Raw genomic sequence first — 15,888 nt, forward strand, 5'->3', positions numbered from 1 at the left:
GTCATGTGATGTACACACAATTTATTACAGTTACCAGAGCTGTCCAGAAGAGCACCTGTGTGTTTCCATCACATGACCAATTTTTATCCACTAAGTAAACGATAAAGGCTTCTATTGAATGACAGCAAGCAGAGATCTTGAAAATTGTAAGGAACTAATGTAGAAAGTATATTGTATAACGTCGCATTTTACAAAGAATGATTGTTAAAATCCGAATACCCCTTTATGAAAAAAGCAGAATGTTTTAAATACCACTCCACCAGATTTTATGATCCTCAAGGACAAAACCTCTCTATGGTAATTTCACCAAAGACCTTGATAGACACACACGTTGGGCCAGATTTACTAATACGGTCTAAGTAAAAAGGTGGAACCGAGTATCTACCGTCCACTAAGTTTGACATCTGTGGTATGCAAAATATTTGAGGGTGTTCTATTTGTTGGCTTAAATTGTACCATTTTTTTTTTGCGTCAAAGTTTTGCCACATTTTTGGCGCTGGGTGTCCAATGTATGCCACACCTTTTCTATCTGGCCACTTCCACTTGTTTAGTGTGATGGGTAAAGTGTCTAACTGTTAATAAATGTGGCGCATTTTGAAAAGTAAATCTGCACCGTAGTTTCTTTTCAGGATTACATATTTGTGTGTAAAGTTTTACACCTACACAATGTTACTCGAAACAAGAAGAGCTTACTATTGTCAGGCCTCATGTCAGGACTATTGTCAGGCCTCATGCACACGACCTATGAGCCTGGACCGCAGCACACGGCCGTAATAAAACATGTCCGTTCTTTCTGCGGTCCAGGTTCCTGGGCCATGCTCGGACCATGGAAACCACGGTCGTGTGCATGGGCCCATAGAAATGAATGGGGCCGCAATTCTCCCATGGATTTTCGGGGGAATTGCGGCCGCAAAAGCACGTTCATGTGCATGGGGCCTTATACTACCGTTTAGTTTTTGGGTACTTTTAATGATGAATGTAGAGGACAATGTATTTGGGATAAGGGATTTTCGGGTAAAAAGGAGACCTCTCTATACTAAAGAGTGCCAGTAGTCGGTATGGTGTTCGTTTTCTTAAAACGCTTCCATGACCATGATTCTCTGCTTGAATAATCTTTGTTTTCTCATTTGATAGGAGTCTTGGTGTGCATTTTTCAAAAGTGCGATCCTTAACTCTGGACACATGGGAGCCTGAACTATTAAAGGTAGAGATTAATATTAACATCAACATATTTTGTTCGCTTGACAAATAATGGTGCCATGTATTGGAAGCTTAAAGTGAACCTCTAGTTTTGCACTACTCTTGATAAAATATTAGTGTTTCCATAATTGTTTTTGTTTTTAAGTTAAAACTATTTTTTCATTGTGTGTTTTAAAGCAGTTAATGTGCACATCGTGAAACTATTGTACTTTTAAAAATGTGTGTACTGTGTAAAACTTGGTATTTCAAGGTATTTAATGTATTTATTTTCCTTTTTTCTCCTGATTTTAAATAGCTCATGTGTGGATTGGGGAATGATGTAATAAATAGTATATATGAAGCGCGAGTTGATGCCATGGGAGTGAAAAAGCCTCAGTCTGGAAGTGAACAGTAAGTCCCGTCACCTTAAAAATTTAATAAAGTCTTCTTATGTCCTTTTTTTTCTTAGTGTTTATTTCCTCATGCATATGTATAATCTTTGGCATTTTATTGCTGAAAAAACAAATAGGGAAAGGTTTGAATTCAAATTTGTCAATAAATTTGTTACATGTTTTAGGGGTGGGACAAGTTCTCCTTTGACCAGTTTTTTTGGCGCTGATTTTGTCATGGAAACCGCGTTGGAATGGGTGGTAAAAAAAAATGACCAAAACCACCTCATTTCAATGGGAGGCGGAGGCTTTTTTTTTTTTTTTTTTTTTTTTTTTACTGCGAACAGCTGAAAGCGGCATGCTCTTTCTTGCAGCGGGTTCTGCCTCTGAACTCCCATTGAAAGCATTTTTTGCTTGCGGCGCTCAATGGCATTGGCCGAATAACGCCACGAAAATCGCAGCAAAAAATTGCAGGCAGGTCAAAATCTACCTCAAAATTCCCGTCACTCCTTATCTTGTTTTTATCTGTCTTATGCAGTTATTATAAGAACACCTCAGAGAGCATGCATAGGAATTAGGCTCTAATTAAGTTTCTAATGTGGAATAGCTTAGTCTTCTGCAAAATTGTGCCTGGTTAAAAAAAAGTAATATAAAACGAAAACTTGACAGACCTTGTAGACGTTGGTGGAATCCATCAGGGTCTGTTGCAAAATGGATCAATGGAACTTTCAGCGATCCCATAAAAGCAGGACTCAGAGCGTTACAGAACTTCTCTGTCAATCGTTAGATGTGCTGGGTTTTAGTTTAAGTTCTGTCCAAAGACGCAATTATCCTTTTTTTTTTTTTATTATTATTTTAAGGCAGGAGAAAGAGACCTACATAAAAGCAAAGTATGTGAAGAAGAAATTTGTGGAAAATAGTGGTGAATCCATGCTTATGGAAAGGAAAAAAGCGTTGTCCCGGAAGAGCAGTGAGAACCGTCTAAGCTCCACTGATAAAAGCTTAGGTGTTGAAGAGCAGAGCAGAACTGCATTAAGAGCCTCAGGTAAATGCTAGTGTAATGTAGAAACGTAGTACTTCGTTGAAACGAAAATGTTTTTTTCTATAATACCTGTTTATATGACCAAAAAAAACTGACTTGTAAGTAGTTTGTCATTATTGAGAATGGAGACTTCTATTTAAAGGGAATGTGTCGCTAGAATTATTATTTTTTTTTTTTTTTAGTTGAACAATTATTATTTAAGTGATTACACATTGTTCTTTAAGTTTTTACATTTTTTCACAAGTCAGGAAATATTATAAATGAGATTCAAATTTATAACATTTCCATGTGCTGGTCACTAGAGGGAGCAATTCCCAAAATTGCAGCATGGTCAATGTGGTAAAGCAACCTCATTGCTTTATGCTGCGAATTTGGGGTAGACACACTCTCCTCTAGTGTCCTCACACGATCCCCCCCTCCCTTATTCTGGCTAGTGCCAGGAGAAGCAGGGGTTTGAATCTTCAAACCTCCTACACTGTGTGCCGCCATTTTCTGAGCGACTGCACAGTGTAGGAGGATTAGATACAGTGCTAAGCAGACAGTATAACACGAACATAAATTACCTGCTCATGCTGCCGCTGCAGCCTCCGCTCCTATTCCTTGCGTCTTCACTTCCTTGAGCAAATGGCCGGAAGTCGTCATCTTACTGTCCGGCAGCTGCTTCCGGTCCACGTGAAAATTGCGCCGGATTTCGCTCTGCTAACTAGCTTCGTTTTAGTCTGTGTGGGAGCGTACGCTGCAGAGAATGGAACGGCTCCCGTTCGCATTCTTTATGGGGATGTATGTGCTGTATTCCATCTCTGTATGTGTTGTTAATCGACACATACAGAGATGAAAAAAAAATGGCAGCCCCCATAGAGAAGTAAAAGTAAGAAAGAGGTAAAAAGTAGAAAACAAGAGCACAAATAAAATTTATGTTCATATCATATTAAAAAAATGATAAAAAAATAAATTAATGACGCCTTCCCTCTAAAGGGGTATTTCCAACTCACACGTTTATGGCATAGCCATAGAACTGAATGGATAGAGCCACCTCTTCATTCTTCCTCTGCCTGGATGCGGCGGCCACCACAGAAAAGTTGGACAGGGGTTGGGGGACACACAGCTGTGACCTACATCTATTACATACACTAGGAATTTTTAGGAATACAAGTTTTAGAATTATTTCATATACATACATAGGAGTGATTCAGATATACTAAGATACATATAGTAGAGAAAGTGAAAATTCACTTGTTTTGTCTATTCGCTCTTCAGTTAATTTTTTTTTACAGAACCAGTTAATGGAGTCTAAGGCCATGTTCACACGTGTTCAGGCTGAAAAATACAAGGCTGATTTCAAGAGAAAACCTCCCCTAAATCCAGGTGTTATCGGAGGTGATTTTCAAAGCGTTTTTCAAGTGGAAGTAGCAAGGGGGAATAGGAAAAAGCCGGTGAAACGCTTCAAGTGACATGTCCCTTCTTTTTTTACGAAGTGTATTTTTGAGTCGTTACTTTAATTCAGCAGCGTAAAAATACGCCTTGCATGAACTACACAGCGTATTTCCCAGTGAAATCAATGAGAAGCTGTTTGCGTATTTCAAGTGCATTACGTAGCGTAATACGAGCGTTTTAGGTTACGAAGTATGCCTGAAAATAACCTGTGTGAACATGGCCTAAAATGCACATCCATCAAACTCTCTTGTCTTATTTGGCTGAAATTTGATCGGGAAATTGATTTTGCACATCTCTACTACTACTACTTCAAGTGATGCTCCATTGGTTATAAAGTCTGCAAATATAAGAACAAATATCTTTGTAATATATCTTAATTAAAGGGGTTGTCCCCGGGTACAGGGTGTTTTTTCATATTGATGACCTATCCACAGGATAAGTCAACAGTATGTGATTGGTCCGACACCTCACCGATCATATATACTGATGACCTATCCTGTGGATAGGTCATCCGTATGAAAAATCGCCCCGTGGCCGTACAACCCCATTAACCTTTCTGCAATTTTCAATACTTTTTCATATTGTTTTACCCCATACAGTGCAGAGACAATCTCCTGTGGTTTTAAAAAAAGCAGCTGTTGACAGATATTCTCTTCTTGTATGCCTCTGTTTGTGAATAGCATGTGGGTTTGATTAGTTCCTTAACAACTTTTAAGGGGTTTCCTAACCTTTTGGAAAACCCTATATAAGTGACATGTGGCTAACATACATACTCGCCTTTCATATTTCCTGCTGCTTCCATGTTTGCAGTTCTTGGATACCACACAATTTTTGGTTTACCGTATATGTCGGCGTATAAGACGACTGGGCGTATAAGACGACCCCCAACTTTTACCCTTAAAATATAGAATTTAAGATATACTCACCATTTCGTGCAGGAGCGCTTCACTATGGCCATCGGCGGCAGGACCCAGGACTCTCTGTCTCTTTGAACTCGCGCATGCGCAGATAGGCTGCTTCATCGCGCGAGATCTGAGAGGCAGGGAATGAGAGGAAAGGGCGGGCCAGAGCATCTTACAGAGATGTTCCCTGGCGGCTAATACCGGCTTCCCTCAGATCCGTGGCGGATTCCGTGCATCCCGGGAGCCTGTGTACCGGACTGCAGGCTCACAAGGTAACACACAACCTGTGTGTAGACAATATGTAGACTAGGGATGTCACGATACCAGAATTTGGACTTCGATACCGATACTTCGTTTAGTATTGCGATTTCGATACCAATTTCGATACTTTTGCCAACAGTAATAAAAAAAAAATTCTTCCGTTTTCTGATGTGAGGCGCGACGTGTGATGAATTTTGAACGCGCCTCACATTAATAGTAATTAATCCCATCATGTTTCTCAGTCATATTGGGTTAATGTGCGAGGTACATGATGGGGTTAATTACTATTAATGTGAGGAACATGGAGGGTAAATTCATCGCACCTCATGCCTCACATTAATAAGTGAATAAAAGCCGTGTTTATTTCATTTTTTTATTTTAATGTTTATTGTAAAAAAGGTGAAGGTGTATTTTTTTTAAAATTTAACAATACTTTGTTTTTACTTTATTTTTAAACTTTAAAGTACTGACATATATCAGATATGTGCCAGTACATTAACCTGTGGACGGATAATACACAGGCAGTTGTTAGGACATACTTGGGTATGTCCTAACAACATGAAATATGGTAAGACAGCCCTGGGGTCCGTCAATAGACCCTGGGCTGTCTGCCCATATATGGTATGGCCCTCGATCGCGTCACAGGAATTCCCTGTGACGCGATCCAGGGGCATCCCCCCTTCTCACTTTCCCCTGAATGCTGCAGTCAGCTGTGATCGCAGCATTCAGGGGAATAACGGCGGAGATGAGAGGTTTCTCTGATCTCCGCCGTTATAGCGCAGGGCTGCGGCTGTGTAATATAGCCATTGCCCCGCTCCTGACAGGAAGTGCGCGCGCGGTCAGCATGAGGTAATGCGGCCGGCGCTGCACTAATGAGCGGCAGTTCAGGCACTGAAGACAGAACATGGGGGTGTTTTGTAGCGCGCCCGCCATGTTCTGTCTCCAGTGCCGCCGCTCATTAGTGCAGCGCTGGCCGCATTGCATCATCCTGACCCCGCAAACTTATCATGACTCAGGAGCGGGGCTGTGGCTGAATTACACAGCCGCAGCCGCGCTCCCATACATTCATGTGTCACTATACTGAGCTGTGCGGCTGCAACGTGCATCCCTAATGTAGACAATATCCGGCATATAAGACGACCCCACACTTTTGACATTTTTTTAAGGGTGTAAAAAGTCGTCTTGTACGCCGATATATACGGTACTTACTGTCCGTATGCATGGCATGTCATCGCTTCGACCAAGTAAAAAAAATACCAGGGGTAACCACCAGGGATTTCCAAAATGTCGGACAACATGCAGCTGTGATCCTTAAAGGGTAACTAAACATTCAGAAAACTTCTGACATGTCATAAGTTTTGATCTGTGTGGTTCAGAGCACTCGTGTGAGCGCTGAGCTGCTTAGTTTCTGATAGGCATTTCTCGAAAAGCCGAGATAACTGTGTACGGACTCAATAGAAAGTTTATGGGCCCATAGACCAACTGCTCGACTTTCCGAAAAAAGTAGGTCAGAATCTCAGCGCTCACCCGAGCTCTTCAGTCATTTCGTTTAAGCGATCAGTGGGGGTCTCCGTGTCCGTATATGTCCAGAAGTTTTCTGAAAGTTTTGTTACCCTTTAACACATCAATACCCAGTTCATCCTGTATTCATATTTTATTCGGCCTACTTGAATGTTCATGTGTTGAGGTGTTCATACACATTAGATGAATGTCGGCCGACCTAACGTTTATGGCGGCGTCCTGACACCAAGAGTGCATGTGTATGGGGGAGTCGGGAGCAATAGCTGTCAGCCAAACAATCGTTTGACCAGCGGCTATCAAGTTTATGGCCAGCCTTAACCCCTTCCCGCTGTGGCCAGTGTTGGCCTTTCTGACAGAGCCTCATTTTTCAAATCTGACATGTTTCACTTTATGTGGTAATAACTTCAGTATGCTTTTACCTATCCAAGTGATTTCTGAAATTGTTTTCTTGTGACACGTTGCACTTTGTTACTGGCAAAATGTGCTCGATACATTCATTATTTAATTGTGAAAACACCAAAAGTTAGCAAAAAATTGCTAAAGTTTGCATTCTTCTAAATTTAAATGTATCTGCTTGTAAGACAGGCAGTTATACCACACCAGAGTCGCTAATTTACATCCCCCATATGTCTTTTTAATGGCATTGTCTTTTGAACATTCTTTTATTTTTCTAGGACGTTACAAGGCTTAGAACTTTAGCAGCAATTTCTCACATTTTCAAGAAAATTTCAAAAGGCTATTTTTCAGGGACAAGTTCAGTTGTGAAGTGGCTTTGAGGGCCTTCTATATTAGAAACCCCCAATAAGTCACCCCATTTTAAAAACTGCACCCCTCAAAGTATTCATAACAGCATTTTGAAAGTTCCTTAACCTTTTTATGCGTTTCACAAGAATTAAAGAAAAGTAGAGATGAAATTTACAAATTTCATTTTTTATTTTTTTGCAGAAATTCATATTTAATAAACTTTTCTTTGTAACCGAAGATTTTACCAGAGAAACGCAACTCAATATTTATTGCCCAGATTCTGCAGTTTTAGGAAATATCCCACGTGTGACCCTGCTACTGGACTGAAACACAGGCCTCAGGAGCAAAGGAGCACCTAGAGGATTTTGGGGCTTCTTATTTTTATTAGGAGAAATCCTCAAAGTGATTCCATGTGGGAAATTATCTATCGGTGTTCAGAGCATTTTAAACCCCACAGGTTTTTTTCAGAAATTTTTGGAAGTATAAGAAATTAAAATCGAAGTTTTTTTTAAAGAAAATGTAGGTTTAGTTGCTTTTTCTCCTTTAGTCCTTTTGGAAATGAAAAAAATTACCACAACATTTGTAAAGCAATTTCTCCTGAGTAAAACAGTACCCCACATGTGGTCATAGACGGCTGTTTGGCTACACGGCAGGGCTTAGAAGGGAAAGACCGCTATTTGGCTTTTGGAGATCACATTTAGCAGGAATGGTTTGTGGAGGCAATGTCGCATTTGCAAAGCCCCTGAGGGGACAAAACAGTGGAAAACTATACCCCTTGAGGAAATTATCTGGGTGTATAGTGAGCATTTTGACCCCACAGGTGTTGATCAGAAATTAATATGCAGTTGATGACACAAAGTGAAAATTGCAATGTTTCCACTGATATGCGTATTCACCGCACAATATGTTGTGCCACTTACCTCATAAATTGTTAAGCGGGTTCTTCCGGGTATGGTAATGCCTTGTGGACGTAAGCTGCTGTTTGGGCACACTGTAGGGCTAAGAAGGGAAGGAACGCTATTTGGAGCATGGGTTTTGCTTGGTAGTAGTAGTTTTGTTTGAGTTTTACTGGTATTTCAGTTTATAATGTGGGGGCATATATAATCTGTGCGGAGTACATCAGGGCATAATAAGAGGGTAGTATAATGCGGTAAATAATACAATTATTCATAGATATGTGGTACGCTGTGAGGAAATCTGTTATGCACAGGCCAGTGTCGCACTTATTAATGGTATTCTTTCTTATCCCCCTTTTGTAACACTGCACCTTTTAGGGACTTTCTCTCTTTTGCTGGGAAAGTGCTGCCCTGGTATAAGACGGGCCCCCTCCCCTCCATCAGATGTGTTATCTCCCTTCCCTTCCTAGTTCCTAAATACTAGGGCCCTGAAACTAATGGAATGTTCCCCTCCGGCCTGCACATTGGGATGTTTTTTCATCACCACATTACTAGTGCCATAACTTTTTTATTTTTCGGTTGATGGAGCGGTGTGCGGCCTCGTTTTTTGTAAGACAAGCTGTAGATTTTATTGGTATCATTTTTGGACTCATACGACTTTTTGATCACTTTTTATTTCATTTTTTGGAAGAGGAAATTACCAAAAACAAGCAATTCTGAAATAGTTTTTTATTGGGTTTTTTCGGCATTCACTGTACGCCACAAATTACATGTTAACTTTATTCTGCGGGTCGCTGCGATTACCAAATTTATATGGTCTTTTTTTATGTATTGCAGCTTTTGCACAATAAAATCACTTATTTTTTTTATATATATTTTTTAAATAGTTTTCTGTGTCACCATATTCTAAGACCGATAACTTTTTTTTTATTTTTGCGTGGGCAAAGCTGTGCCGGGGATTTTTTTTTGCGGGACGGGTTGTAGTTTTTATTTGGTACTATTTTGGAATAAATGTGACTTTTTTTGATCACTTATATACCGTTTTTTTTTTTGGGAGGAGCTGTGACCTAAAAAACAGATTCTGGGGTTGTTTTTAAATAATTTTTTTTTACGACAGCACTATATCTATCCTATCTATGATGTGATAAAGATTAAAAATTAATATAGTGCAAATGCACAGAAAAAGATTCTTAACCAGTTGGTGACCGCCACGACTTTTCACGGCAGCCGTTAATGGACTTTATTCTGATGCATACGCCTTTTCTATCAATTCCGGCAATACCCCATATGTGGTCATAAACTGCTGTTTGGAAACACGGCAGTGTTCAGAATGGCAGGAGCGCAATTTGGCATGCAGATTTTTCTGGATTGGTGTTTGGGCGCCATGTCGCATTTGCAAAACCCCTGAGGTACTAGAGTGCAGTGGAAGCCCCCAAGAAGTGATCCCATTTTGGAGATAAAAACACCTCAAGGCACTTATCGTTTGCCTGGACATATGACTGGGCTCAGAAGTGAAGAGCAACATGCGCATTTGAGGCCTGTTTTGGTGATTTTCACAGAATGGCCCACAATTGCAGGGCTCTGAGGTCAAATAGTAAAACAAACCCCCGAGTAGTACCCCCATTTTGGAAACTATACCCCTTAGGGCATTTTATGGGGTGTAGTGAGCGTGTTTACCCCACGTGTAGTTTTTCATTGGAAATTAATGCGCAGTGCATGGTGCAAAGTGAAAATTGCAATCTTCCACTGATATGTAATTTTAGTGCACAATATGTTGTGCCCAGTTTGTGCCATTGAAGAAAAATTCTTCAAACTGTTACCCGGGTTCTCCCGGGTACGGGAACGCCATATATGTGGACGTAAACTACCGTAGTGTTCAGAAGGGTGGGAGCGCCATTTGTCTTTTGGAATGCAGATTTTGCTTGGTAGTTCTGTTTAGGGTTTTGCTGGCATTTCACTATAATGTGGGGGCATATGTAGACTATATCAGGGCATAATAAGAAGGTATAATAATGCAGTAAAAAATATAAGAATCCACAGACATGTGGCCAGTGTCGCACTGATAAATACTTCCCAATCTTATCTGCTTTTGTAACGCTCTGCACATTTTGCGTCGCTATATTCTGGGAGCCAGAGCTTTTTTTATGTTTTCGCCAACTGAGTTGTATGAGGGCTTATTTGTTGCGGGACAATCGTACCATTTTAGGGTACATGCGATGTAAGCCTGTTTGAGGGCTTGTTCTTTGCGGGATGGGTTGTAGTTTTTATTGTAGTTTTATCGCTTTTGATTGCGGCGTCTAAGGGGTTAATGGCAGGGTTCGGAGCTAGTTCCATTCCCTGCCGTTACAGCAGGGTGTCAGCTGACGCCCACGGCTGACGAAGTAGGCTCCACTTCTGAGCCCACTGCCATCTTCCATTTGCGGCCGGAAGCCTTTTAGGCCCCACCTCTGGGCGGGGGCCTAATAGGCCTCTGTACTTGACAGATAGGAGACCATTGTTAGGCCTCCTGTTGCAAAACAGCCGATCGTATATCAAATTGGCTCCGGCTGTTTTTGCTGGGTAACCATGCTGCAATGCTGCCGTCGGTCAGTTACTACTGACTGACCAATTACAGTGATCATGGGCAGCGCCGTGACTGGTCCCCTGCCGCTTCATAGTGACTACTGTCTGTGACAGCCGATATCACGGTTCTGTCTCCGTATCTTTTGACCTGGTGACCGAACTAAACCATGACGTAACTGTACTTAAGACCGTGCAAACCGTGACGTACGGTTGCGTCACGGTGCGTTAAGGGATTAATATGTATCATCTTCACTTGAAGGGGTTTGCGAAAACAGCGTAGGTGGGACCGACGTCTGACACTTATGGCATATCCTGTGTATATGCCATAAATGTCATTGTTGGGCAAACCCCTTTAAGTAAACGATCTGTGCTCACTTAGCGATTGTGTGTGGACCTATTTTATTTGTACAACTTTTTGAATCCATTGTAAAACCGTTCATTCCCTACGTTTAGTGTGTGTGTGTGTTGGGAAAGCTTGCGGCTTACGCGATAAATAAGTCCATAGGACTCCCAAAGAGTCCTTTTCGCCTCCTTCGGGCTGGTATATGTTGGTAGACCTTTTGGTTATTTGTGTAAAGTATAGAATAGCATAGTAGAATATGCTAATTTAAAAAATAAATGCATACTGTGTTGTACATTGTGCTGTTTTTTTTTTTTGTTTTTTTTTAAATATGGGAGCCTTTGGGTGACGTATGCCATACAGTCACTCGCATACCTTTTGACTTATACCTCATGGTCTTTTTAATAACTTTTCATTACCTATACATTTAACGAAAACCAGTGTAGTTTATAGACTGATACATTAAACAGATGCTCAATAGTGGAATCCGTCACATATAGACTATAATGAGATCCATTTAACGGATATGACATGCAAAAATATTAAAGCCCATGAACCTAGTTCATGATGAACCTATTATAGTTTATTGTGACGGTCGCCACTATTAGGTGTCCGTCACAACCTATGTTTAATGGGTACGTTGGTAGCTTTTTTGTACGATAAATGTAGTGCAATAAAAGTGAAGAAAGCCTTGTATTAAATCCCTGGATCAGTCACCAATATAAATGTATTCCTAATAACAAGGGAGTTCATGTCTTGCTGAAAGCAGATCTATTGAGGTTACCGCATGTATTTGTAGGCCAACTAATGCTCAACACTGAGTGGCTTGATCTGCCATATTTGATAGCTTCATTCGCAGACAAATGTGCAACACATTTGTGGGTTAAATAGGCAATGTGTTGCAACGTTTTCATATTAAGTTCCCTATTATTTATTGGCACATAAATACTTGATGGGCATATACTTGGTGCCGTGTGACATGACATCTCATAATTTCCCTCTTGTAGATGCTAATGTTTTCAGTGGAAATTTTGCATGGAATATTTGATGTTGCACATTAATTTATAGAGATTACAGATGTAAATATGCATTAGTGCCACTCCTTTATGGGAGATTAGTTGGCATTGTTTTGTATTGCGGAGTGAAAAACCTGGGTGAATCAAGTGTACAGTAAGATCTGATAACCAATACTGACAGTCTCTCTTTTGCCAGATAGCTGTCTGGTTTTCTTGACCCTCTTTCCTCTTTTACTGCCTGCTTTTTGCTTTGCTAACCTGCATGTCACCAGCGGTTGCTGTTAGCAGTGACGAAGCAAGGCGAGAGTCTCTCTTCTGTCCTGATGAGCTAGACTCGCTCTTCTCCTACTTTGATACTTCCTCAAAGCTTCGTGGTAGTAAGTAACCTCTCTTATACAGTATGTAGTCTTGGCTATTTAGGTACTGTCTAGTCGTCTTTATCTGCTATTTATTGTGAATGCTACTTTATTTATTCCTTTTGCACTTAATGAAAATGCTATGTTTTCGATCAATTGGCCTTGCCTAACTTCATCCTATTGAAGGCTTTTGTGTGTAAATACTATGTTTATAATTAAAATTGACCGTGCAACATGAATGCATGTAAGATTTCTCGTTAATCATTGGAGCACCATGAGTATATCCTTCTGCCACTAGGACGTGACACAAGGTAGGTTTGAGTTTTGGCATTGCCCAGGCAGATAATATTCTTCCCACAGACACTTGCTAATTCAGACGTGACCTGATACTCAAGTATGCTTCTATTTTTTATTTTATTTTAGTTTTATGCATTTAAATTTATTATTCGCTTCAGGTGGGTTGTCAGCCTGTTTACAGCTTAGTCAGCCCCCAGCGGGTGTCTGGAAACAAGGCAGTCCTCTGTAATTAATTTTCTTCGTTGCTGGTCACATAACCTTTATTTTCTGATTCCACAGATGGAGTGACGGTAGCCCCACTATACGTGTGAGGTTACTGATTGGGTGACATTGCTGCTTGTTTGTTTCTTTTTCCCCATTCTGTCATGTCTTCTCCTCGTGAGGTGGCAACCAAGCAGCAAATACAGGTGGGCATGGCTACCGTTTATACCTGTGGCGGTTGTGATATAAAGATTATATGCGGCCAGCCCCTACCCCATGGTGTCTGCTATCCAGAACATCCCAGATGGTCGCCTCATAAGTGGATGTGGCACCCCCTGAGTGGGCGATGTCTTTTGCTCAGGCCCTGGGGCTATTTCCAGCATTTGCCTTCCCGGATTGCGGCTGAACTCGGGGGCCCTTCTTCCTCTCCTTTGAGCAAAACTTAGTCTACTCCTTTGCAGGAGATCCTATAAGAGGAGTCGAGGTGCCTTAGGGCTTATTCAGGCTAGCATTGAAACAACGCACAGCACGCATTTATTTCAATGAGGCTATTCACACATGCGTGAGTTTTCACACAGCGAGTGTCTGGTGCGTGAAACTCTGCATGTCCTATATTGGTGCATTTTTATGCACCTAGTCGCCCATTGAATTCAATGGGTGCGTGACAACCACGGACTGCACACGGACGCTTATCCGTGTGCTGTCCGTGTTTAACGCATCAATTACAGTGAAAAAAAGTGCTTGCAAGTGCGTGAAAAACGACCACACGCAAAGCACGCTGATGCAAAACGAAACGCACAGGAACAGATTTACGCTCGGTTTTTACGCGTGTAAATCTGTCACGCTCTTGTGAGTGTAGCCTTAGACAGGTACTTTTTCTCCTAAATCTCTTTCTAGGGGGTCCCATTGGAGTCTCTTTTTTGTTGGTGATATTGTCTCCAATGTGGATCAGTCTCTTTCCTCCAATGTATGATTTGGATTCAGAGTCCGAACACGAATCGCAGTTGTCAGCTGCCATGCAGGCATTATTACGTGCTGTTAGGGACACCTTTCATTTAAAGGATGACCCCCACCACCCCTTCTCGGGAAGAGGTACCCATTTAGCACCAGCGGTGCCACAAACTGTTTTTCAAACCATAGCGTGTTTGGGAAACTATTAACAAAGGAGTGGATCTGGAAAGATGTCTTGTTTCTAAACGCGCAGATACTCTGTTTCCTTTTCAGGAAGACCTGGTCTCAATGTGGTCTGTTTTTCCTTCTGTGGATCCACCTATCTCTAGGCTATAAAGGACTACTACTATTCCTCTGTATGTTCACACGCAGCAGCAAAATACGTGTGAAATTACGGAGCTGTTTTCAGGCGAAAACAGCTCCTGAATTTCAGACGTTTTTGCAAGTACCCGTGTTTTTCGAAGCGTCTTTTACGGACGTTATTGGAGCTGTTTTTCAATGAAAAACTGCTCCAAAAACGTCCCAAGAAGTGACATGCACATCTTTGACGCGGGCGGAATTTTTACGCGCCGTCTTTTTACAGCGACGCGTAAATTTACACCTCGTCTGAACAGAACATCGTAAAACCCATTGCAAGCAATGGGCAGATGTTTGCAGAAGTAATGGAGCTGTTTTTTCAGGCATAATTCGAGGCGTAAAACGTCCGAATTACGTCTGAAAATAGGCTATGTGAACATACCCTTACTCAGTGACCCTCTGAACAAGACGTTCAATTCACAAGCCAAATCTATTTTTGTGGCTTCATGTCCTGCTCTGTTCTCGGCTTTTGCATCCTCTTGGGTGATTTAGGCCTGCTTGTTGTGGGGAAAGCAGCTGCCGGACTCCTCATGTCAGGAGCCTGGCAGCATAATTTAGCCAAATTAACTTTTTGGGTAATCCATGCTTCAAAGTTTCTATTTTAGGCCTCCCTTGAGTAAGCCCGCTTCAATGCCAGTGTATTGGTTAATTCTATTTCCATCCAGCTCTCTGTTTGGCTTAAAAATTGTGGAGAAGATCCATCTTCCCAACTTTGGCGGAAGACTTTTTGTTAAATGTCTAGATGAGATTATTTCTGAGGCTACAGGCGGTGAGAACTCTTTTCTGCCTCAAAACCGTTCTCACCGCACGCGGCCTTCTCTATTTTCAGGCAGGAGGATGAATGCCAACGACTCCAGACTATCTTTCAAGCCTAGGCCAGCTTTGCGGCCCCAGTTAACAGAGGACCCCCCTTTAACAAGACGAAGGTGTGTCCCCACTTGTGGCGGATGTGTCGACTTCTTTCTGAAGACATGGGTCGCTTATGTGGATGGCGTCTGGGTTCTGGGAGGTGGTATCTACTGGATACAAGATAGGTGTTTTTTCCTAGCAGATTATTTTTCTTTACCTCCATGAAGTTTGAAACATTGCACTTGTACTGGTGAATAAACACCCTCTTTTTGGAACGCTGAATTCTGGAGTGTTGCAGTCTTCTTTTTACAATTATGGTTGTCTGGAAATCACATCCATGTGCTGTCTGTGATTCACGCAACAGTTGCTACAGAAATTATGAGAAAAAGAAACGGATGACATATGCGCGTAAAAAAAACAGACGTGCGCCGTACACGGATGTCACACGCAACTGCAACGCAGGAAAAACGCTGCTTTTTTTACGTGCGCATAACGGACACGCTCGTGTGAATAAGTCCTTAGTTTTACCAAATTCATTGTTTGGTCTCTTCTGATGCCAGTCTGGGTCGCAGAGTGTTGAGCTGTGTATTA

At 41.5% G+C, this 15,888-nt stretch overlaps 1 protein-coding gene across 4 annotated transcripts in view; it reads left to right on the forward strand.

The window, feature by feature from the left end:
- Positions 1-15,888, forward strand: part of ACAP2 (ArfGAP with coiled-coil, ankyrin repeat and PH domains 2) — a 131,445-nt gene that overhangs the window by 92,679 nt on the left and 22,878 nt on the right. For 3 of the 4 annotated variants that reach the window (XM_075861747.1, XM_075861745.1, XM_075861746.1), the window contains 3 exons: positions 1,135-1,204; positions 1,496-1,590; positions 2,429-2,613. In XM_075861747.1, the coding sequence (XP_075717862.1) occupies positions 1,135-1,204; positions 1,496-1,590; positions 2,429-2,613 (350 nt within the window). Of the gene's footprint in view, positions 1-1,134; positions 1,205-1,495; positions 1,591-2,428; positions 2,614-3,884; positions 4,012-15,888 lie in introns of those variants that run through there. The other variant, XM_075861748.1, reaches the window with a different exon arrangement.

Source organism: Rhinoderma darwinii, chromosome 4 (assembly GCF_050947455.1).
Source record: "Rhinoderma darwinii isolate aRhiDar2 chromosome 4, aRhiDar2.hap1, whole genome shotgun sequence".
NCBI lineage: Eukaryota > Metazoa > Chordata > Amphibia > Anura > Rhinodermatidae > Rhinoderma > Rhinoderma darwinii.